Raw genomic sequence first — 25710 nt, forward strand, 5'->3', positions numbered from 1 at the left:
GGTATTGAGTTGTATCAGTTCTTTGTATATTTTGGACACTCACTCTTTATCAGATATGTCATTTGCAAATATCTTCTCCCATTCTGTAGCTCCCTTTTAGTTTTGCTATTTGTTTCCTTTGCTGTGCAGAAGCTTTTTTTATTTTTGTGTAGTCCCTATAGTTTATTTTTGCTTTTATTTCTCATGCCTGAGGAGACCTATCTAGAAAAATGTTGCTATAGCCAATGTCAGAAATTACTGCCTGTGCACTCTTCTAGGATTTTTGTGGTTTCAGGTCTCACGTTAGATCTGTAATCCATTTTTTTTTTAAGATTTTATTTATTTTTTGACAGAGAGAGACACAGTGAGAGAGGGAACACAAGCAGGGGGAGTGGGAGAGGGAGAAGCAGACTTCCTGCGGAGCAAGGAGCCTGACGTGGGACTCGATCCCAGGACCCTGGGATCATGACCTGAGCAGAAGGCAGACACTTAACGACTGAGCCACCCAGACGCCCTGTAATCCATTTTGAATTTATATTTTTGTATGGTATAAGAAAGTGATCCAGTTTCATTCTTTTGCGTGTAGCTGTTCAGTTTTCCCAGCACCATTTGTTGAAGAGACTGTCTTTTCCCCAGTGTATATTCTTGCCTCCTTTGATAAGTATTAATTGACCATATAATTGTGGGTTTATTTCTGGGCTCTCTATTCTGTTCTATTGGTCTATGTGTCTGTTTGTGCACCTGTGCTGTACTGTTTTGAATACTACAGCTTTGTAGAATAACTTGAAATCTGGGATTGTGGATTGCGATGCCCCCAGTTTTATTCTTCTTTTTCATGATTGCTTTGGTTATTTGGGTTTTTTGTGGTTCCGTATAAATTTTAGGATTATTTGTTCTAGTTCTCTGAAAAATGCTGTTGGTAGTTTGGTGAGGATTGCATTAAATCTGTAGATTGCTTTGGGTAGTATGGACATTTTAACAATATTTGTTCTTCCAGTCAATGAGCATGAAATAGCTTTCTGTTTGTGTTGTCTTCAATGTCTTTCATCAGTGTTGTATAGTTTTCAGAGTACAGGTCTTTCACCTTTTTGGTTAAGTTTATTTCTAGGCATTTTATTCTTTTTGGTACAATTGTAAACGTGATTGTTTTCCAAATTTCCCTTTCTCCTTCTTCCTTATTAGTGTATAGAAATGTAATGGATTTCTCTATATTGATTTTGTATCTTGCAACCTTTCTGAATTCATTTATCAGTTCTGGTAGTTTTTTGGTGAAATCTTTAGGGTTTTCTATAAATAGTATTACATCATCTGTAAATAGTGAAAGTTCTATTTCTTCTTTACCAATTTGATGCCTTTTGTTTCTTTTTCTTGTCTGACTGCTGTGTCTAGGACCTCCAGTATTATGTCAAATAAAAGGGGTGAGAGTAGATATCCTTGTCTTGTTCCTGATCTTACAGGAAAAGCTCTCAGTTTTCACCATTGAGTATGATGTTAGCTGTGTGCTTTTCATACGTGGCTTTTATTATGTTGAGGTATTTTCCTTCTAAACCTACTTTGTTAAGGATTTTTATCATGTTTCATAGAATATTTAAAATTTTACTTATTTGCTTTTTGCAAAATACAGAGGTTCAGCAATCACTTGTAACAACTCAGTGGAGTTTTACTATCTAGAAAAGCTACAGTGTTATAAAGGCTTTTGATTACCTCAAAAGAAATATTGTAAGAATACACATAACCATATTTGATAATTATAAAATAATTTAAATGTATGTTTCAATTTTGTTATGGGAAATATTTTAAAGTAATACTCCATAATACTCCATTTTAATTTTTAGAATTTTTTAATTTGTTTTTTTAATTGAAATAATCCCATTAATATGCTTTTCTAAAGGCATTTTCATTCATTAATTGTTTAAACTGTGCACTTTTCTAAGAAAACTGTTTATACAAAGAAATACTTTGAAAAGTGTCTAAACTTTTATTTCTGGGCTTTATTTCCATTCTTTTATTTCTTGGTATAAAGAGAAATTCCTTTCAGATTTTCACTTGAGCACATATGGATATACTAGTGAGTGAAACCAGTATTTTTAATAAAAGTGGGAGTAGGCAAAAGTTAAACTGTTTTAGCTCTAGAAACCTGGCACACAATGCCTCTCAGAATAATATGAAAGAGGAACTTGTCTGGTTGGCTCAGTAGGACTTTAAAACATCGTACCTATATTGTGGAGTAGGGCAGAATGAGAATAGCAGAGAGGTACCAGTGAAAATAGGAAAAGGAAAAGAAGGGAGGAAAGTTAACAAAGGAAAAGATGCCAGAGAAGTAGGAGGGAAGGCGAGGGATGTGGGGACTATTGCCCATTCATTCATTCCTTCATTTATTTTGTGCCTCATGTATCAGGACCCTGGCATTTTTTTGGGGTGGGGAATGTGGGGAAGGGGCAGAGGGAGAAGGAAAGATAGAATCCCAAGCAGACTCCCCACCCAGCATGGAGCCTATCGCAGGGCTTGATCTCATGACCCTGAGATCACGACCTGAGCTGAAATCAAGAGTAGGTCACTTAACTGACTGAGCCACCCAGGTGCCCCAGGCCCCTGGCATTTTAAGCAGAGGATCAAACAAGCCTTTGCTCTCTTCTGAGGCCTAAAGGCCTGTCGTCCCATCCATTGGACTAATGGAAAAGAGCTTGAAACAAAAGATGAGCCAGAGTGGAGAGCAAGAATGGACAAAGAGATCCGAGCAGGGATATCAACAGATTGTATGCCAAAGGACAAGAGAGATGGAAGATGAACTTCTCCTTACTCCTTGGCAGAGTATGGAACCACATCTCGTATCTGCTCTTCCACACCTACAGGATACCTGTGACTTACTTCTGGTGTCTTCTCTGACCCTGTCCTAGGGAGTACCCTCCTGAGGACACTGAGGACCACACCCACACAACCATCCATCTCCCAGAAAAACCTGTATTAGTGTCTTTCACACAAGGAACCACCATCACTGCCCTCTGAGTATTTTACACAGGAGTTGTGTTTGGTGTCAAGTAAATGGGTAAATAATGAACCAGGATGATAAATGCTGCTAACGAGATGAGTAAATCAGCTAGGTCCAAGGGATCTGGGAAAGTTTCCTGGAGGAAGTTGACATTTCCCCTTGTTAGCTCTTTTTTCTTTCTTTTAAAAAATTCTGTCAGAATAAACCTATTCTGGAAAAGCCTTTAATTTGCTTCACAGTGGAGAAACAAAATGTTTACATTTTGGTTTAATTCAGAAGTTAACAGAGGGGTGCCTGGGTGGCTCAGTCTTTGGGTGTTTGCCTTCGGCTCAGGTCATGGTCCCAAGGTTCTGGGATCGAGCCCTCTGTCTGGCTCCCTGCTCCACAGGGAGCCTGCTTCTCCCTCTCCCAATCCCCCTGCTTGTGTTCCCTCTCTCTCTGTTCTCTCTCTCTCTCAAATAAATAAATAAAATCTTAAAAAAAAGTTAACTGATTAGATGGGTTAGATCTGGTGTTTCATTGGTGGCTTAATGTTGGTAAAGTCCTGAATACACTTTAAAAATACATGTTAAAGTTTCTATTCCCTTTCCCCAAATTCATACCCATTTAAAAATGTGTAAAGTTTCTAAAAGAAAACGCAGGATCTTTTGTCCTGCATTTCCACCATCCATTTTATACATAAATATGTGTAGGCAGTACACTCTTGCGACTTAATATGAAACACATGCCCTTAGAGCAATTTAACTAGTGTGTTTAAAATACACCAACTTATTTCCTGATTTGAAACTGCAGTTTTATCAGACTTTTAGAGGAAATGCTAAATCATGATAGGTTGCACTAGATTTCATAGAAGAGCTCTTTAGAGCAGTGGAGGAGTCTCAAAGGACTGAGCGCTTTTTCATACTTTACGTTCTTTTATATAAACCTGATTTAAAGACATTCGTTGTCGCCTGTTTTCTTTTTCTTTTTTTCCTTTACAGAGACTATAACAGTAAGTCAGCATCCATTTGTGGTCCCTGGTTCATCTCAAGTCTGCAGTGTCCTCTTCTGCTTTCTTCTTGATGGGCTTTGTTCTTTCTTGTCCTATGCGTCCGTCTCCAGCCCGTCTGCTGCCCTGCACTCCAGGCACTCTGCTCATACTTGGCCTTGGCTGGGATGTCTAGTAGGCTGTTTCAAATTTAACATGGCTGAAACAGAGCCCCTGGCCTTGCTCCCAGCTCCCTGCAACCAAACCTGCTCCTTTCCCAGTCTTCTCCTGTTAATGAGTGGCAACATTATGGAGCCTGTTTGGGTCCATGCTCAAACCTGATCCTTGACTCTCTCCATTCCCCTGGACAGTCTGTCATAAATCCTGTTGGCAGCACCACTCACTTCTCCCCACTTTTGCCACCGACATCCAGGCCTCCAACCTCACCTGAGCTTCTCATTCCCTCTCCTTCCACCCTTGCCTTTCTATAGCCCATTCTCTACGCGTCAGAGTGATCCTTCCAAACAGAAATCCTATCCATTCATGCCTTGGCTCAGAAGCAACCCAGTGGCTTTCTGTCTCATTTAGAAAACAATTTAGACATAGCTCTAAGCACCTAACGATCTAACTACCACTCTGATCTCATATTTCACCTTTCTTCTTCTCCCTTGCCCTGCTTTGCCCATACCAGCTTTCTTGCTGTTACTCTGTACCTAAGAATATTTGCACCCCAGGACCTTTGCACTTGCTCTTTCTTCTGACACAAACGTGCACCCCCACCCCCCACTAGAATTTAAGTCTCATGAAGGCAGGAACTTTGCTTTATTCCTTCACTGCTCATCCCAGCACCTGCCTGAGGCAGCAATGTGTGGCCAGGACCTAGGGTTTCTGATTCTAAGTCTGATTCCAAGTCCTGCTCTTTTTGTGATTCTGGGTGGCCTTCCATAGGTTTTGGTGTCCCTTGAACACAGTGATCACATCTTCTATTCCTTTTGGCCCATTCCCCATAGGGTATAGGACTGTGCTATCTAGTCGGTGAGGCCCTTCCATGTCCCTAGTAAATGCCATGGCTGGAATGAATGACTTTCTGTGCTCCTTGTGGTCCGTCAGCTCGGATTGCAGACTCTCTCAGGGTGTCCTTCCCTCTTTGTAGGAATAAAAGACAGGCTGCTGTTCCTCACGATACACAGTGGCATTTGGAAATTGCAGGCAGTTTGAGGCGAAAAGAAAATCCAAGGTGGTAGGAGTCTAGTGCTCAATAAATAGATTATTTGTATTCTGAAACTTAAACCTGTAATGGAACTGTGTAACTTTGGAGGAGAGGATTAGATTGAAATTAACAGGCCCTGTGCTGGTTTAAGCCTGAGGTTTTGTACAGGATGTTGTACACTTAACCTGACTTTCTTAAGGAAAGTGTGTCCCACATACCTTCTTTTGCAAATGAAAGAGCATCCCTGTTTGGCTTGGATCTTTCCAAAACAACTATTAAAGTATTAAAACTCCTACATTTGATTTTGAACATTTCTGTTCTCTTGCCTGCAGTTTCTTAGGTGACTCTGGTAATCCTGATTGTCTTCCCCTTGTTTTTACAGGTGATCTGCAATGCTTTCACCATCTGTAATGCGGAGATGCAGGAAGTTGGTGTTGGCCTATATCCGAGGTACGGCAAATGGTATTTCATTTACTAGAAGAAACAACTGTAATTCACCTAGCTCCCTGACCTTGTGGAAGGTGTCAGAAAGGCGATTGCCGTAGCTGGTTCAAGAGCAATGCTCAAAACCTAATGATAAATTATAAGAAAATGGAAAATGTTAAGTTTAAAGAAAAGAATTTTATAACCCTGTAGTATATGCTGTGGTATGAGCAAAGAAGCCTACCTCAAACCTAAATTCTTGATCTCGGGGGCCTTGGGGTAAGAATTTGGGGATCGTGGGTGCTAACAAAACTTGGTTATTACGTTGGGGCATCTGGTTGGCTCAGTCGGTTAAGCGTCTGCCTTTGGCTCAGGTCATGATCTCAGGGTCCTGGGATTGAGTCCTTGGTCGGAGAGGAGTCTGCTACTCCCTCTCCCTCTGCCCCTCCCCCTCCTCATGCTCTTTCTCTCAAGTAAATAAATAAATCCCAAAAAAATGGTTATTCTCCCACCTGCCCTGATCTTGTTCCCCAGCCTCCTGGGCAGAAGCACAGGAGTGTCTCACCAGACTCATGGTGTTGCACCCACTGGGGTCATTTGGTCTTTTGGCTCAGCATACTCCAAGCTCCATTGCCTCAGACTTTCAGGGTTTGGCCTTCTGAAGTGCTCTCTGCCGCTGCTCCTGAGGTGGACCCTCTTCCCCTGAGCTGCCAGGCTGTCCCCTCCACAAACACTGCAGTCACTCCTCAGTCCATTTTGTTTTCATGCTGGGAAGGTGCAAATACAAATATAGTCCTTCTTATCATTAGTTGTGAACCTGAGAATTCACCTGCTTTTCTCACTTCTCACAAGTGTTGTAAATCATGGGTCTGTTGGTCTGGGTCCCGAGAAAGATGGGTCAGAGCACAGGGTGGGAGTTCACGCCGCCTCGTTCCGATTCGGTCCCACTTGCTGGTTGTGCGTCCTGGGGCAAGCCGTTGACTTCCCCGTGGTCGTTCCTTCATCTCTCAATGGCCCTCATGAGATTTGAATGATGTTTGAATTTGGAAAACTTGTGTAAGGGCTAAGAAAGTGCTTTCTACACAGTGAGCGCTCACTTACAGTTCTTCTGAGTATTATCCAGTATGGTGCAGCTTAAATTCATTCCCTTTCCCAGATGGTAAAAAGCCACCTTCGTGATATTAAAACGACTGGGCCAGGGCTCCAGGCGCTCCAGGATCTCGTCAGCAAGATGCCCTCGGCTTTCTGTGTAAGAGGGAGGACTCTTGTTATTCTTCAGGAGGCAGGCAGGTCCTGCAAAGGGGCCGCACAGACCAGAGCTGTGTGAGAAAGGCTGGTGGGGTCCTGGTTGCCATCTAAGGAGACAGCTGTCCCCCACACTCACCCCCAGAAAGCACTCAGAAAAGGTTTTTGTTAACACACTTCCCTAAGTAGCCTCCATCTTGGGGAGCATTTTGCGTTATGCGATGTGGGCTAGTGACATTTCTGGGACTTCTCCTAGAGCCCTCAGTCCCTGGTGCCCTGTCAACCTTACCTGTCCCCTCTGCCCCCAGCCCCCCATGCTGAAGTATCTTTTGCTGATTATATTCATTAACTTTAGATGCTTGACTGTCTGCTGAGTGATGCTACCCTCTTTTTCTCTTTCCTCCAGTATGTCTTTGCTAAATCATAGCTGTGAGCCCAATTGTTCCATTGTGTTCAACGGGCCCCACCTCTTACTGCGAGCAGTCCGGGACATCGAGGCAGGAGAGGAGGTAAGCCACCTGCTTTTCCCACCTCCTGGCCTCCTTTTCATCAGAGACCCTTCCCTGAAACCAGCTGTGCCTGAGGGACAGCTTGTCCCGATCGTTCCACCAGGGAGAAGAGCCATAATGCGTCCACCCAGTGACCGATTTTCCCCTCAGTCCTTGTCCAGGATTATAGATGGATTGCCTTTGTAAGCCACCATTTCTTTGGATCTCAGCAGGTCCTCTTGTGTGTGTGCAAGAGAGGGGTGTGAGCGTGTGACGGAGTGTCCATGTTCAGTGCATGTGACGGTTTGCCAGCCTTTCGCATCCTGGCCAGTGCTCATCCCTCGTGGGCAGGTGGGCAGGCATGCAGCCCGGCTTGTGAATGGGACCCCAAGGGCTTACTTACCCCCAGGGCTAGTTGTCCCATTTTGCAGGTGACTCATGTATCTTTGTGGCAAGAAAGCAAACAAGATTTACTCGTTCATGTGGTCATGGGGCCTTTACAGAGCTCTCAATGTTTCTGTGCAATTGTTCAGCAAAGATGCAAAGGGCAGAGAGGCCAGGGAGTACAACCTCCTGTAGTGACTTAGCCTTGACCCTCCGGAGTTGTAACCTGCCACAGGTCCTTCTCCAAAGCGCCAGGTCTTACAAGGCAGCTGGGGATGAGCTGCCCCTGGGCTCCCAAAGCGGAGCCCACACAGGGTTTGCACACGTAACCACACCGAACTTGGGCTTATAGGTATTTTACACTCTTTAGAACCTAGTTTCCTTCCACCTTCCAATTTGCTAAAGTGGATATTTATTGCAAGGAAAGCAGAGTATCATAAGCTTTTATTGCATTTATGCAGCACTCAACCAATAAAACCTAAACTCAAGGGCACCATATTTTATGTAGACAGGGATTGGGCTTCAACAAGACTTCCCTCCAATCTGATTTTCAACTGAATAAGCTGTCTCCTATACAGCCACTTACTGGGTTTCCCATTTTTAGGACCCCTGTGCTCAGTACACTGGGATATCTGTCAACGAGATGGAGAATTACATTGTTTTTTATTCTTGGGCCACATGTGATTGCAAGGCAGGTAAGAAAGGGGGGCGCTGTCCATTTGAAGCAGCATTAGTATGGGAGCTGAGGGCCGACTATCCCCGAAGACGATGTCGCTGCTGCTGATAGGAGGATGATTTACTAAATTAAAAAAATCAATAACGAGAGGCAAACAGAAAAACTAATACAAACAGTCGGCATTTTCAGGATCAACAAAGAGATTTTCCTATGCCTTGTTTTCTAGGCTTGGTTGCCCATTATTTTCCTTGGTTGGTTTTCATTTAGTTGAAAAAAAGTCTTGTTTCTTGGTGCTGATTTCACTTTTTTCATGTCCTTTTCCTTCCATCTCTGGAGCAACAAGCGAATCCTTCCTCTCGCTTGACACAAAATAATTGTGCTCAGGATCAGGCCCTGCAGACTCAGATACATTCCCGCATGATATTATCAAAGCAGCTTCCCAACAAATGGAGGATTCTCCCTCTAAGTCCTTTCATACCGTCTATTTGGAAGATAATTTTAATTGAGGTGTAATCGACATATGACATTCTGTAAGTTTCCAGTGTATCACACAATGATTCGATGTTTGTGTATATTGTGAAATGATCACCACAGTCCGTCTAGTTAACATCCATCACCAAACATGGTTACAGATATTTTTTCTCTTGTGATGAGAACTTTTAAGATTTACTCTTTTAGTGACTTTCAAATATGCTTTGCAGTATTGTTAACTATACTTGCCATGCTATACCTTATATACCTAGGACTGGCTTACTTTTATCATTGGAACTTTGTACCTTTTGACCTGCTTCACCTATTTTGCACCCCCCTCCCACCTCTGGCAACGACTGATCTGTTCTCTGTGGCTATGAGCTTGATTTTTTTTTTCTCCAGAAAATAAAATTTTCCCCACCCCATTGTGTGTCTTGGTGGGTGACATTTTGTCTGCACGGTTGTCCCCCCCCCCATTTTCCTGTGTTAATGTCACACACCCTTCCAGGTTCTTTCAAACATCATCCCTTCTATAAACCTCTTCCTGATTTCCCAGATTACAGGAAATGTCTTTTGTTTTGAGATCTCCTTTATTTTCTTTGAGATTATTCTGGCTCTTCTGGTGACTTCTCTGTTTGGCCATAAGCGTCATGAGGACAGGCCCTTGTGTCTTACTTCCGTATCTCCCTTAGTACCCAGTACTTGGCCTTGCCCCGAGGAGGCATTTGTGGCTCGTTGTTGACTTGACTTCCATTAAAGTGAGCTTCCATGGAGCCCAGGATTGCTTGTTCCTGAGGGAACTGTTGGCATTCTGGATGGTCAGCGGTTCACTGTGTCGGTGAAGGCTGCTGTCCTGAGTCCCAAGTCAGTTGATGCCTATAGCTGCCCACCCCCAACACCTGACATTCCTCCCACACATTTCAAACTGCCCCTTGGGGCAGAGGGAGAACCAGGAGAAAAGACATTTTGAGGTTAAGAGGGGTAGTTCCTTTTTATTGTGCAAATATTTGCTTTAGTTCAACTGAGCAAGGAAGTAAATTTAGAAGCTTTTGGCAGTTTCAGAGGATCAACTTTGCATCTTGGCTCTGATGCTCATCAGGGAGCCCCTGGTTCTAGCACATGCTCCCTGGGATGTGAGTCCCAGGATACAGGCTCCATGAGGGACGACTGCATAGTGCTTCTTAGAGAGAAGATCCTTACTCTGTATCTGTTGAGTGAGTGAATAAGGCTTGCTGCAGACAAAACCAGAGGTGGAATAGAATGTTAGAGCCATTTTTAAAACTACCACTAATCTTCAGGTGTGTCCCATGGGCCCCAGAAAGAAAGTAACATGAAAGCCAGCCATTACCAGTTTGAGATGAGACCATTTCAGACCTTGGCCCAGGAGACTGGGAATTTGCATAGGTTCCACAGTAGAAGTCACCATGGAAATTTCCTACCCCTTTGTTTCTCCGCACATGAAGCCCATCCCTTGGACCACTTTCAGACCCTTCCCTTCAAACCAGCACTATCTATAACACTTTGCTACTTCAGGATTTCCACTGTAATGCTGAGTTGTTGGGTCTGTTAGTTTGGTTTGGTTTAGTTTGTTTGGTTTGGTTTTGCTTTGGGGTTTTTGTCTCCTCATCTAGTACCTCCTACAGAGAGGTTTATCGTAAGGTTTGAGGCATGGCCCTCATGCTGGATTGCTGACAGCTGCCTCTTCAGGGTTTTGGTAAGCCATGAAATGTGTGTTATCCGCTAATGGTGTTCTAAAACATGGATCAGGGAAGAAAGCTGGACAGTCTAGGCCACGCTTGTGGAAATTCCTGGTAAAAAGAGGTTGTAGCTGTTACAGATAACGCCCCTGGCTACCAGCATCCTCTGGAGCTGTATCAACTGTGAAAAATATGATTTGCATAAACTGAGCATGTCAGTATCCCTCGTATTGGTTTTAATTTAAATTGTTGTGGGATTAAGACAGTCTGTTTCTTCTCTCTCAGTCCTCTTTACTTATGTGCTAAGTCATTTGACAAATTCACTGCCTACTTATTGGGTGTCATGTCCTGGGGTGGGCATTGGGAATACAAAGATGAGTAAGACCTAGCCTTGCCTTCCAGAGCTCAAGGTATAAACGAGGAAACTGACATAGAACAGAAAATAGTAAGAGAATATGAAATGTACAATAGTATAAAGTACTTAGGGCTTTATAGACGTTCAGATTAGGGGCATCCAAGTGGTGGTAGGGGGCAGGGGTGGGCGAGCGGGTAAGAAAGACTTCCAGAGAAGGGACTCCTAGACTCTTGAAGGATCCATAGAGTTCAAGTTGCCTGACACAGGTGAAGGCGTTCTAGACAAAGACACAGAGACAAGGGGCAGAATGGTGAGTTCAAGGAGTAGGAAGCATTCTTATCAATTGACTGAAAACTTTGAATGTGACCAGCCAATGAGGGAATATTCAGGGACCAGACGTGATTGTAGGACCCCACGGGGGCCTTATTAAGGACCTCCTAACAATGTCTGGTCTATGGGAGGCACTCAGTAGATATTCATGAAGGGGTTGAGGACAGGCAATGGGGCCACACTGAAGCAGAGGCACTGTGATCAGATTTGCCGTGTGTAAGCAAGGTTGGGCCAGTGAGGGTCATGTTGATGTAGTAATCCAAGCAAGAGGTGACAATGGCGCCCCAAAGTCAGGACAAATTCAGGTGGCGGCTCATGATGGGGGATCTGAAGAATATGATATTTAGAAGCTAAAAGTAGCAGGATTTGCTAATGACCGAATACAAGGGTGTGACAACAAGAAGAGAAACACTAACACTCAGGTGTGATTTTAAAAAGAAGTGAGATTTGCAGTCTTGTTTTCAGTTCAGAGCCAGTAACCGCAGAAAAATTTGTAATTGTGACTGTGTGATTCCAGAAATGAAAATGAAGTCTAATTTTAATTTGGTCTTCTTATCCATTCTGTTGTACATAATGAAAAGATGGGCTTCATGGAAAAGGGGTTCCTTTGCCTTGAAATATTCAAGTAAGCAATATATCCAATATCCAGCAAATATCTTTCATGATATTACTCTAATGTTGGAAGTGATTTACTGCATTTCCTATAAAAGCTGCTCTAAAATGGCAAAGCAATGGTCAGTGGCATTAATATTTTAATGCGATTTTGTTCTATGCCATTAAAGCATCCACTGATCAATGGCCAAGTTTCATATATACGTTCCTGCTAAATGAGCCCTACATGTAGTGAGCAGATTCTTCATTAAAAGTGGTGAACCAGTGAGTCTTCAAGAAAGGCTTTTTATCTTTGGCTGATAAAATGATTTCACTGTCATTGCCCATTAGTAACCTATGGTGCTTCCCCCCCCCCCCAAAATATGCATAAAAATGTTTTGCCATTGAGATCTTCAGTTTTGACACAGAGTATTTTGTGAACTTGGATGAATGTGAAAGAGGCAAAAAGGGACAAATGGGGCAGTGTTCATGGGAAGCGGCATGTTTGAGCCAAGCTTGCCGGCTGAGAGTGCTCTGAAGAAGCTGATGGTGCAGGGCAGGCACGAGCTAGCTGGGGCAGGGATGCTCAGTACCGGCTCTCACCGAGCACACCCTTTCTGAGGAGTCGCAGTGTATATAATCGTGAAGACTGGAAAGTGTCTAGGCTAGAAAGGCAGACAGAAGATCAGTGGGGAAGCCTTTGTGTGCCTTACCTGCAGCCAACAAACCCAGGGCCCGTTAGAAAGCCATAGCCCAGTCCAGGTAGTGATCACAGGCAATTACAGGGTAGTGACAGAGGCTCTTGGAGTCTAGTTAGTGGGGTTAAATGAAATAACTAGTCTCCTGTTGCCCATTCACTGCCTGGCGTGATCACTCATGAGTTTTGGCCCTTGTAATTAAGTCTTAGGTTAACCAAATTTCTTTCTCTAGCCCTGGGTTTGTTGGTTTCACACTGGGCACATGGTACTCACCCAGTGATCTAATCTGATGGCAGGGGCTGATGACTAAGAGCCATTGGGCTGGATTAAGAAGGAGAGTCCCAGAGCCAACCCAAGAGGGAGCATGAAGTTCGGTTCATTTTACCATCACCTCATTTAAGGAAACCGGGGCTCTCAGAGCCTGTTGAGACAAGATGAATGCATACCCTTCCCCAGACTTACTAGCAGGCGGTTTCAAAAGTGTGCTTTGAAATTGGTTATTTGGAATTTGGGACATAGAGTCATCCTAAAACAAAGCCTGGTATGATGGCCCTTTGCATCTCCCAGGCAGCCCCAGGTTCAGATCACAAGCAAAAAAGGGATTTAGGGACTTAAATCTGAAGGAGCCCAGTTGTCACAGAACACTACGTAATGCAGGCTTATGCATTTTAGGGTTGATGCCGGTGCAGCCCCTCAAGAAGTGAGTCTCCATTCAGCCCCCAGAAGGATGAGAAGCAGCCATATTATAGAAAGAGTATCTGGCTTGAATCAAGGGATGTGGGTGCAAATCCCGAAGGATCCCAGACCTTTGCTGATTTTCACTGCCTCACACTGCCTCACTCCGTGCCTAGCACGGAGTAGACGTTCAGTAAAACCGTAGCCTACACGTCTTGAGGCCAGATACTCTTATTTCTGTGTTTCGGAGCAGTGTGATATAGTTGCCTAACATGGGAAGGGTCTAGAGAGAGCCAGCTAGCCAGACCGGGCCGTGGCTTCTGTCACCCTGGGGGTGGCCATGAGGGCTGGGCCAGCTCTGGTCGGCTGACCAGGCCTTTCTTCCAGTGAGGTCATATGATACTGGAAGGCGACTCAGACCAGGACGGTCACATTGGGAGAGGTAGAAAGTGGTTGATTCTGGATATATTTTTAAGGTTGGACGCACAGAATTTCCTGGTGGATTGGGCAAGAATGTGAAAGGGAGACAAAGATACAAATGTAGGGATCCGAAGGGGTACGTGCACCCCGATGTTTATAGCAGCAATGTCCACAATAGCCAAACTGTGGAAAGAGCCAAGACGTCCATTGACAGATGAATGGATAAAGAAGATGTGGTATATATACACAATGGAATATGCAGCCATCAAAAGGAATGAGATCTTGCCATTTGCAATGACGTGGATGGAACTGGAGGGTGTTATGCTGAGTGAAATAAGTCGGTCAGAGAAAGACATGTATCATATGACTTCACTGATATGAAGAATTCTTAATCTCAGGAAACAAACTGAGGGTTGCTGGAGTGGGGGTGGGGTGGGAGGGATGGGGTGGCTGGGTGATAGACATTGGGGAGGGTATGTGCTATGGTGAGCACTATGAATTGTGCAAGACTGTTGAATCACAGATCTGTACCTCTGAAACAAATAATGCAATATATGTTAAGAAAAAAAAAGATAGCAGGAGGGGAAGAATGAAGGGGGGTAAATCGGAGGCGGAGACAAACCATGAGAGACGATGGACTTTGAGAAACAAACTGAGGGTTCTAGAGGGGAGGGGGTGGGGGGACGGGTTAGCCTGCTGATGGGTATTAAAGAGGGCACGTTCTGCGTGGAGCACTGGGTGTTATGCACAAACAATGAATCATGGAACACTACATCAAAAACTAATGATGTAATGTATGGTGATTAACATAACAATAAAAAATTTAAAGAAAAAAAGAATGTGAAAGGGAGAGAGAAATCAAAGATGACTTTGAGGTTTCTTCTTGAAGGACACGAAAGATGCATTGCTGTCAGCTGAGTTTGGGACGGCTCCAGCAGAGATGGAACAGGCCTGGGGAGATCAGTAGTGCCATTTTGTGTATATTGAATTAGCCTTTCAGCGTATATAGATCTGGTCGAGTGTGGGATGTGTGAACATCGCAATATTACCCAAAGACCTGTGTCTCCAAGTGGAACTTGACAGCAACAGAGAAACCTGACCTTTCACCATCCAAGACAACATAATCACTGAAAGGGCCCAAGGAAGTCAGCTTAAGAGCTTCCATCTAGGATCACATTCTGACATCACATTCCAAGTTCTCCCTACTTGGAAATTATTCCTTTTTTTTTTTTTTTAAGATTTTATTTATTTGAGAGAGAGAGAGAATGAGAGAGAGCATGAGAGGAGGGAGGGTCAGAGGGAGAAGCAGACTCCCCACTGAGCAGGGAGCCCGATATGGGACTCGATTCCACGATTCCAGGATCATGACCTGAGCTGAAGGCAGTCGCTTAACCGACTGAGCTACCCAGGCGCCCCCTTTTTCTGTAGTCACAAGTAAAACAGTTTCCTAACTTCAAAGCCACCAAATTTGGTTGACTTCAAATTCCATGAGGCTGCAGGACTAATTAGGATTTAAGAGCATCTGGGTGTGTCATCTGCTGCCCCTTTGGGGGCTAGAATTGATCTGGCTTCTCTATTTGCAAGCGGTTATAGCTTTTACTACCCAGGCTTAGTATTACCCAACACACACCAGCTCTTGATATTCTCTTATTTGGTGGATAAAAGGCGAGGCGTAAAAGTGTATAGAGGCCAGGAGTCCAGATCTTTAAAGTAAGTATATAATATACAGGTGCTCACCACACAACAAAGACTAGAGGTAATGCATTAAAATTTTACAAGTGATTATTTGCATAGAGAGACTGTAAGTTGTATCTTTCCTTTTTGCGCTTTTTGGTGTGTAATGAAAATGTGTTTTGCTTAAATAATCAGCAATGATAGTAAGCATGTGTTAAAGATGATGAGCACCACAGCCACGTGACCCTCTCCTCTGTGGCCCCCCCCAGCTCACCATCTGCTACCTGGACATGCTGATGACCAGTGAGGAGCGCCGGGAGCAGCTGAGGGACCAGTACTGTTTCGAATGTGACTGTTTGCGATGCCAAACCCAAGACAAGGTATGTGGTGGGGGGGGGGGGCGAGACCAGCTTGGAGCATCTCCCAGGCACGATCCCAGTGACCTCTCAGAGAACCCCACTTTTCTTTCATTAATCCACAAAGAAATGACTCTCAGTGCAGAGTGGGAAACTAAGGTGGATAAAAAGAATGCATTGTGGGGCACATGTTTTATCTCCTTGAACTTTTATCACCCACGAAGCAGTGAGAGGTTTAATCTCAGGTAGAGATCCATGGAGCTTAGATTCTAGAGGAATATAGACGTTAAACGTATAATGAAAAGGACATTGAAGGCCGGAGCGCTGTTAGATCATACAACAGGGAGGTTAGGGTACATTATGGCTGGTAAGCTACCGCTCAATTAGTGAATGTACTGAGTCATTCCTAGTTTTTTATTTCCTTAAAATTTGTTCTGTAAGGCTTTTTGCTATAACGCTTATGGCAGAGAGAGCTCACTTATCTCTAGCAACTTTTACTCTCTGAGAAAGGAAGAAAAGCCAAAATAAATGCCACAAAGACAATGGATGAACTTAGGTTTAAAAAAAAAGATAATGAACTTTTCTCTTATTATTCATGTGCTTTCCTCACATTGAACCTATTGACTTTTGGTTTGCACACAGTTGAGTTATCTGATTAATAATTCTTACTTTTGCAGAGTGTTTTGCATTTGTGGGAATTCTTTTGTAATTACTATGTCATTTAACTCAATAATTGTGAATTAGGAAATGCAACTCAGAAAGGTTTGGAGGTGTGCCTGTGGGAGACTTTGGGTGAAGAAAACGGGGCAGAACCAAGTCTCAAACTTAGATCTTTTGACTGAATCTAGTGCTCCTTCCTCTCTACCATAGAGCCACCTGTGGTCTCTGGTGCCAGGATCGATGGAGAAAGGTTTCTGTTTGCCTGAAGGAGAAGGGACCATGCACTCATTCTAATGAGGCAGGAATCAGTGAACACGATTAGTTTTTAATGAAAAAGAAATAAATGTGCTAAATGGGAAAAGTTGGATCCACTGCTAATACCTGCCCAAGATTCAGTCCACTTTAGCTTTAGCCTTTTGCGACAGCCACACATGCTAGAATTATGGGGGATCCCCTGGGATTTCAACCCAGACCGTAATCTGCAATGGCAAGAAGCAAGCTATCTTCCCACCAGCCTCCTTGAAGGGGAGGTCTTAGATTTAGTGCCTCTTACACTCCATCTGTATTGTAGACCCACAAAAACTTTCTTGGATAGGTGCTTGTATTTTATTAAAATTGGGGTCATGTTCACTTTTGGGTTTTTTTGGTGTAGTTGAAATAGGGTTAGAAATTGTCTATTAGGAAAAGGCTTAGCCTAAAATAACAGATAACCCAACTAAAATGGTCCCAGGATGACTGATGCCCTCAACCCTCAGCCAGCATGTCCAAGCTCTAGACATGAAGAAGAAGTAATAAAAAGCAAAGAACAAAGGGCAAAGCTCCTAGGGATTTCCACCTACACTTGATTGTTCAGAACTGTATTGTATGATGCCTGTTAGCTGTAAAAGAGGTGAGGAAACTACATTTTTAGGTTTTCAGCCTTTAAACTGGAGGAAGACAAGGGAGAGGAAGGTTGTGAGTAGCTTTTGCATAGCTGATCTACAGTGTCCACCGTGTTCATTGAGACCATTTTCTTTCCTCTTTTGAGCTAAATGTTTAATATCGCATTAGGGTTCTCCAGAAAAAGAGCACAACAGGGGTGTGTGTGTGTGTGTGTGTGTGTGTGTGTGTGTGTGTGTCTGTGTGTTTAAAGGAGTAGTGGGGGGATATTTATTATAAGGAGTTGGCTCATGTGATTGTGGAGACTGACAAGTTCCAAGACCTGCAGTTGGTAAATGGGAGACCCCTGGTGAAATTCTAGTCTGACCCAGGAAGAGCCAGGCTTTCATTTGAGTCCAAAGGCAGGAGGGAAAAAAACAGCTTGAAGGCGGTTGGGCAGGAGGAGTTCCCTCTTCCTTGTGGTAGGGTTAGTCTTTGTTCTCCTCAGGCCTTCAAGTGATTGGGTGAGACCCACCCACATTGGGGAGGGCAGTCTACTGATTCAAATGTGAATCTCATCCAAAAGCAGCCTCACACACATACCCAGAATAATGTTTAACCAAATCCCCAGACACCCTGTGACCCAGTCAAATTGATACATAACATTAACCATCATAAATGTTGTGTTAGAGATGGGCCAAATGGTAACATGAAAAGGTACTTAATAATTCTGCTAGATTCTAATCCATTCTGTGCCTGACAGACTGAGTGGCCTTGGGCAAATCATTCAACCTCTCAGATTTATTTCATCATCTGTCATTCAAGGGACCCATATCTCATTGTGGTTTTGATCTGCATTTCCTCTGTGGTCACTATGTTGAACGTCTTTGCATGTACCTGTTGGCCATCTGTATCTCTTCACACCTGTCAGAATGGCTAGAATCAAAAAGACAAGAAATAACAAGCGTTGGTGAGGTTGTGGAGAAAAGGGAATGCTTGTGTGTTACGTTATTGGTGGGAATGCAAACCCAGGTGGCCACTATGGAAAACAGTTTGGAGGTTCCTCAAAAATTTAAAAATAGAACAACCATATGATCCAGCAATTTTGCTTCTGGGTATTTATCTAAAGGAAATGAAAACACTAACTTGAAAAGATCTCTGCATCCTCATGTTCACTGCAGCATTATTTGCAATAACCAAGACATGGAAACAACTTTAACTGTCCATCCATAGATGAATGGTTCAAGAAAATGTCGTATATATACACTGGGAGATTATTCAGCCGTTGAAAACAAGGGATTCTGGCCATTTGCAAGAATATGGATGGACCTTGGGGGCATTATGCTAATTGAAATAAGTCAGACAGAGAAAGACAAACACGGTATATAACACAACAGAATTAAATTGGATGCTCTTAAAGCCCCTTCCAGCTCTATTATCCCATGTTTCTCTGACATGTTTCCTAGGAGAAGTGAGTGGGGTGTGTATTGAGATGAGAATAGAAACGTGATTTCAGTTAGCTCATCAGTTATATTTTCAAGTTTCTATTTACCTGAGAATTTTGTTTTGTTTTGTGATGTAAACATCCCTCCTGAAATCTCTGTATTGCTGATTTGCTTTGAAAAAATAAGACACAAGTGAATCCAGCTTAATGCATTCCACAAAGATTATGAATTCAAAACTACTTCAGTCAGAATTAAATTTACTTCAGTTCCTAGGCTTAAAGTTTTCAAGATTATTTTTCTGCTTTTCTTGGACCCTAAGAAATTCATCTCACCAGGTTTCCATGTGAGGCAGTATTTATTACAGTGCTTGAATCTGCATGGTGCTGGACTCACGCGCTGGCCTGTCTCAGGAAGGCAGGAGGCCTAACAGAGCAGCTGTGATTTGCATGTGTGGGGCTAGGTGTCATTTCTAGTCATCAGCAGCTTAATTTCTGGAAGGAATAGACCTTACCTTCTAAGGGAGGCTTTGGAACAATTTGGCATCTCCTGTGGTTTGCCCAGGTCAGAATCCGAGGCCATAGAAGCAGAATAATAGACCAGTGGGAATTGATTTTTCCCTTAAGTTTGTGGGCAGTAGGCAGCATGCTTCCTTGGATGTCGCCTGCTTTGTGGCAAGAAAAAGCTGTGTTTCTTGGCCATGTCACTTTTTCTTTCCTAAAGCCTCTTATGTTTGATCCTTCTAAAACACGGTGTCTGTCAGTTTACTAATAACACCGTTGCCTCACCTCACTCCTGGATTATTGAAATAGCCCCTAATTGGTCTCCTGGCCCTCCACGTCCCCTTGATCATCCATCCTGCACACTGTCCTACAGTAAGTTTTCTGAACCACCATGGTTTCCATGTCATTGCTTTGCTCAGAATTTTGGAAAACATTTGCCATTGGCTTTAATCTTCAGGATAAACCTCAGACTCTTAGCTCGGCATTGGAGGCCATGACCCCAAAGTCCAAGCTACCCTTTTTCCCTTCCTTTCCCTTCCTTCCGCAGTGCGTTCTGTCTCATTACACCTCCCACCACTCAGAAGCCTCCAAAGGGCTTCCAGGCACACATCCGTACACATCTCTCTACGTATCAGTGTAAGTACGTAAATGTAGGCAGATGTGCATGTGTGCTATAATGGCTGTAAATCTTACGTTGATTTGTGAAATAAGAGTGACAGGAAATAAGACAAAAGCAAGTCAGTGCCCCAAAGGCATTCCGTGTGATCCTATAAAGTGACCAGAAACCAATCACAAATTACTCTAAATCTCCCAACAGCCAAAGCTGAAGGACTGAGTCAGAATTTACAGTAGCTGTGAGGTTGGATACATACCTGTTCCTTGGCCAAAGCCCAGTTTTTCCTGGTACTGAGGCCAGAGCCACTCCAAAGGGTCGCAAAGATGCAGTGGGCAACGTCCTCAGCAGACTCCATAATTATTTAAATAGCTGATTTTTTATAATATTTTTCAATGTGGCTGATAGACATAATTTCAAATTGTAACTTAATAGAAGAAGTAACACGAAGGGTTAAAATTTATATAGTCTTGGTTCCTATCTCTCTGATGGTTTGCTCCCTTCTAAGAATAAAATTTACACTGTACCAAGGAAGGGAAGCAAGGACTGCATACACTTCAGATGATCCTTCATTAATGGTATTTCTTGCAGTCTTTTCAATTCTTTATTTTAATTTTTATTAAAGTGATACATGCATACAGTCTGAAAAATCAAAGTGCTAGAAGCCAGTTCAAAACACTAGTACACTTTCCCTGCTCCCTTTCGGCTTTGGCATTTATTCTCTGTTTCTAAAGCTAAAGCTCCCTTAAATCACATCCTAGGGATGTTGTTTGCTACTGGGTTGGTTTAAGGACTATTGTTTATTCTTAGGATTTCAAGTTTGGGTTTTTTTCCATATCTCCCGGTTTATGTTTTATTTCTCCCTGTCTCTGCTTCATACCTTCATATTCTCTCCTCCTGAGTCCTCCTCTGTTACTTACCTTTTTGAGCATCTGCATTATACCCCGAGAGTCTTGGTCAGTCAGAGCCATAGCTTATCCACTAGAGTGAACTCATGTTCTGATCTTTGATTTTTGTTGGTTATCTCTTCCTTAGCATTGCATTTCACTAAGTGGTTTAGAATTTTATAATGCAAGCTCGTTTGGAGTAGGAAGTATTTTGGGTTTTCCTCCTTTCTCTCCTTCTGTGCTCATCCCCTCTGTCTGCTGGCCTTGCACTTGCCTCTCCCAGACCCCTCAGATGTCATGGCATTTGGAACCGATGTGCCACAGTGATGTTGAGGCTCTGCAGACCCGGTTACTTAGGTGATGGGCATCTTGGCGCTCTATTACCTAGAAGTGTGTCTTCTGACCTTTCCAGGCCCAGAGCTTCCTATATATCCTCAGCCTAAGGGAACAGGTCATCAGCCCTGTGTCTTCAGCCTCTTTTTATAAACAAAGGAGCCTTACCTGGGCTTGACTCACCTTTCTTACGTGAAACATTTCTACCCCTCCTAACCGCAGGAATGGAACGTGTGCCTGCTACCGCCTGCTTCCAGACCCGAGGCCCTAGCTTCAGCTTGGCGTTTTGCTTTGCATTTCTGTTCTATTTTTGGTCCAGGGAGACGTCTTTTCTTGTTTTTGAATTAATAAAGCTATTTTTGGTTTCGCTTTTTCTCTTTTACTCACCATTGCTGTGGGGTTTGGGGTAAAGGGGAGCACTTTAAAGTCTGACCTTACAGCATCTTGATCGGACATCTGCGATTTGCTTTTCAAGCATGTAGGTGTGAATTCAAGGCTTTGGAGGCAAAGGAAGACGTGAGGATAAACGATTGAATTCTCCTGAGGGCTTCCAAGCATGTGTGCACCTTTTACCCCATACCAGCCTGTCTGAGATCCCAGAGAAGGGGTCGAGATCTTTTATCACAGGGCCTTCTGTGGAGAGAGACTTGAGCAGAGTCATTCTGAAAACGTTGAATAAATGGCTCTTTGGGCAGGGGGAAGCAGGGGGGATGCCCTAATACGCTTCTCATTCCTGATGCTACAATGCTAGGTCCGCTTCCTCTTGATCTCTTCATAGAAATGAAGTGCTGTTAGTTATCGTCCTTGGTAATTATTTCAGCCTGTGTTTGAAGATCCTCTTGTGTAGCATGGAATTTCCTCTCTTTGGTCCCTTCTGAGGCCCTCCCCGACACGTGTGCATTATGGAGCCCGGAAGTGGCCCAGCATCCTACATGGGGAGCGCCTTCCAGGGGTGCTGTGCTTGGTTCCTGCATATACTGTACCTCAACGGGGCTATTCCGCTAAACTCTGGTAAGCAGGCAGCAGAGGCCGAGTGAGCCAAGGAAGAAATGGTGTTTCGCTGAAGAAGTAACCAAGGCAATGCTAGAATTAAAGCTGTAGTCAAAGGACCTGAGTTCTCTGCCCAAGAGGAAGTTCATGGTAACTTGAGTCTATTTAAAATACGAGCAATTACTTAAAGGTCATTAGGTAAACCAAGATTTTTTTTCTGCTCCCTTCTTCCATTTTGCTAAATTAATTGTAAGCAGAAATGCCTTGTGGCGGACGGATGAGCTCAACCAGCTCTGAGTTGTTTCATATTACAGGTTTTAACAGCCTCAGTGGAGTGTGTGCCCTGTGTCTAATGTTTTCATCATAATGGCATTACATTATCTTCAGGAGGAGTTGGCAGGGGATTGAAGAATGGTGTGCGTCTGTGTGTATGTGTGTGTGAGAGACAAAACAAGACAGATTTTAAGGGGTCTAAGCCCAGTATGAGTGTGTGTTATCTCTGCCTTGCTTCTCCCAACAACAGAAGAAAGGGTTTCCCTGGAGTGAGCGCAGTGCTGGCTTGTCCCGAATGTTCAAGGGAGGAAGGGAGTTTATTGACTTCATGACCACACAATCCCATCTGCAATGTTACCATGAAATGGGAGAGGCTCCTGGGCTTGGTAAAACTGTCTATAAAGTTGGCCCGGGAAATAAACAATGTAGCTATTGTGTCTCCTTGGAACATGCTGCTGGCCACATCACAGCCCTGCCTTCTCCCCAGAGAGTAGACAGCTGGGCTCCCAGGCTGCTGCAGGGTGCTCTGGTGCATTCAGAAGTCCACCCCAGGGCAAGAAGAGGGTGGCTCCACAGTTTGTGGTGACAGGAATTCTGTCTCACAACCATTCCAATTCTTGCACAAAAACGCTTTTCTTCTAGCTGTGGTCTGCAAGAAGCACCGGCTCAGGGAAGATTGGGGGAGGGTAGTGACAGCTACTGGGACACAGGAGTCTGTGTTCCTGTGTCCCGGTCACCATACCTAGCCCAACACAGGGCACACAGTGTTCAAGAAGTGCTGGAGAAGGAGTGACCTTTCTCAGGGAATGTTCCATATTATGATGCCTGCTAAAACTTTGGGGCACTTCCCACATGCTTGGTACTTTGCTGAGTGATTTATACACCTCATCTCATTCAGTTGCCATGACTTGAGGAGGGTGGTGGTTGCCCTTATTCCTATTGTGCGGATGAAGTAACTGGGGCTTTTAGCTGCAGAGGCTATAACCCTAACCTCTCCACTATGCTGTCTCTATAAGTTTATGAATAGCAAATATACTCTTGCTATCTTTTAAAAATTCAAGTATCTGGGCACCTGGGTGGCTCAGTCAGTTGGGCGTCTGCCTTTGGCTCAGGTCATGATATCAGGGTCCTGGGATCGAGCCCTGCATCAGGCTCCTTGCTCAGTGGGGAGCCTGCTTCTCCCTCTGCCCCTCTCCCTGCTCACATTCTCTCTTGATATCTCTCTCAAATAAATAAATCTTAAAAGAAATAAAATAAAATTCAAGTATCATTTTCATTCAGTAAAATTCACTGTTTTTAGTATGCAGTGCTGTGAGTTTTGACAAATGTATATAGTCTGCAACCACCACCACTACTCAAAGAACAGTCCACCCTCCTGCCCCAGATCCCCTCGTGCCACTTTCTAGTCTGCCCTCCCCCACTCTGCCTCTGCTGACCTCTGATCTGCTTTCCGCCCCTGTAGCTTTACCTTTCTCAGCATGTCGCATGAACCAATCCAGTCGTTCCATTCTGGGTTCCTTCACTTAACATTATGCATCCGATATTCAGCCATGTTACTTGACATGTAACTCTCTAATCTCAGTATCGGGTTCCTTTTTATTGCCAAATCGTGTTCTATTATGTGGCTGTTCCACAGTTTACCCGTGCATCAGTTGAAGGACACTCGGTTCTTTTCAGTGCTTGTTGATCATAATACAGCCACTGTAAACATTCACGTGCAGGCTGTTGGGGGAATGTAAGTTCTCGTTCCCTCCGCGTGATCCCTGGGATTCGGATGGCTGGGCTGCACGGCCGGCGTGTGTTTGACTTCATAAGGACTGCCCAGCTGTCCTCCAGTGTAGCTGTGCCACTTTGAATCCCTACGGGGATTGAGGGAGACTTTCAGTTACTCCACATGCTTGCCAGCACTTGATTTTCTCAGTTTTTCTTTTGTTTGTAATCATTCCAGTAGATGTGTAGTGATGTAAAAAAAAAAAAAAAAAATGCGGTTGGTATTTTGATAGGGATTGCGTTGAATCTGTAGATTGCTTTGGGTTAGTGGAGACATTTTAACAATATTCTTGTTCTTCCAACCCATGAGCATGGAGTAGCTTTTTTGTTTGTGTGTGTCATCTTCAATTTGTTTCATCAGTATTCTGTAGTTTCAGAGTGGAGGTGTTTTATCTCTCTGGCTAAGTTTATTCCTAAGCATTTTATTCTTTTTGGTGCAGTTGTAAATGGGATTCTTTTCTTATTTCTCTTCCTTTATTAGTGTATAGAAATGCCACAGATTTCTGTATATTGATTTTGTATTCTCCAACCTTACTGGATTCTTTTATCAGTTCTAGTAGTTTTTGGTGCAGTCTTTAGGGTGTTGTGTAGTATCATGTCATTTGCAAATAGTGAAAGTTTTACCTCTTCATCAATTTTGATGCCTTTTATTTCTTTTTCTTATCTGATTGCTGTGGCTAGGATTTCCAGTATTATGTTGCATAAAAGTGGCAAATTAGACATCCTTGTCTTGTTCCTCGGTTTTTCACCCTTGAATATGATGTCAGCTGTGCATTTTTCATATATGGTTTTTATTATGGTGAGGTGTGTTCCCTCTAAACCTACTTAGTTGAGGGTTTTGATCATGAATGGATGTTGTGCTTTGTCACATGCTTTTGTGGCATCTACTGAGATGATCATATGGTTCTTATCCTTTTTCTTGTGGATGTGATGTATCACACTGATTGATTTGTGAATAGTGAGACGCACTTTTATCCCAGGAATTGAATCCCATTTGATCGTGGTGAATGATTTTTTAATGTTTTGTTAGATTCAATTTGTTAGTATACTATTGAGGATTTTTGCGTCTATGTTCATGAGAGATACTGGCCGGTAGTTCTTTTTTTTTTTTTTTTTGTCATGTCTTTTATCTGGTTTTGGTATCAGGTAATGCTAGCCTCATAGAATGAATTCGGAAGCTTTTCTTTGTCTTATAATTTTTGGAATAGTTTGAGAAGAATAGGTATTAATTCATCTTTAAATATTTGGTAGAATTCACATGTAAGGCTGTGGTCCTGGACCTTTATTTGTTGGGAGTGTTTTAATTACTGATTCAATTTCATTGTTGATAATTGGTCTGTTCAAATTTTCTATTTTTCCTCATTCAGTTCTCACAGGTTATATGTTTCTAGGAATTTATCCATTTCTTCTAGGTCGTCCAATTTGTTGGCATATAATTTTTCATAATATTCTCTTATAGTGCTTTGTATTTCTGTGTAGTCATTTTTATTTCTTTTCTCTCATTTCTGATTTTGTTTATTTGAGTCCTCTCTCTCTTTGATGAGTCTGGCTAGAGGTTTATCAATTTTGTTTATCTTTTCAAAAAACCAGCTCCTTATTTCATTGATCTCTTTTATTCCTTTTTTAGTTTCTATTTCATTAATTTCTGCTCTAATCTTTATGAGTTCCTAACTTCTACTGGTTTGGTTTGGTTTGTTCTTTTGTTGGCTTCTTTAGATATAAGGTTAGGTTGTCTATTTGAGCTTTTTCTTGC

At 43.2% G+C, this 25710-nt stretch overlaps 1 protein-coding gene across 8 annotated transcripts in view; it reads left to right on the forward strand.

Annotated features, from left to right (window-relative positions):
• SMYD3 (SET and MYND domain containing 3) overlaps nt 1–25710 on the forward strand; it is a 698417-nt gene that overhangs the window by 541146 nt on the left and 131561 nt on the right. For all 8 annotated transcript variants that reach the window (XM_025877938.2, XM_073899893.1, XM_073899894.1 and 5 more), the window contains 3 exons: nt 5528–5595; nt 7220–7322; nt 15542–15652. In XM_025877938.2, coding sequence (XP_025733723.1) covers nt 5528–5595; nt 7220–7322; nt 15542–15652 — 282 coding nt within the window. The remainder of the gene's footprint in view (nt 1–5527; nt 5596–7219; nt 7323–15541; nt 15653–25710) is intronic.

The sequence above is a fragment of the Callorhinus ursinus genome, unplaced genomic scaffold (genome assembly GCF_003265705.2).
Source record: "Callorhinus ursinus isolate GAN/ISIS: 27379988/994484 unplaced genomic scaffold, GSC_fseal_2.0 scaffold13, whole genome shotgun sequence".
Classification (NCBI taxonomy): domain Eukaryota; kingdom Metazoa; phylum Chordata; class Mammalia; order Carnivora; family Otariidae; genus Callorhinus; species Callorhinus ursinus.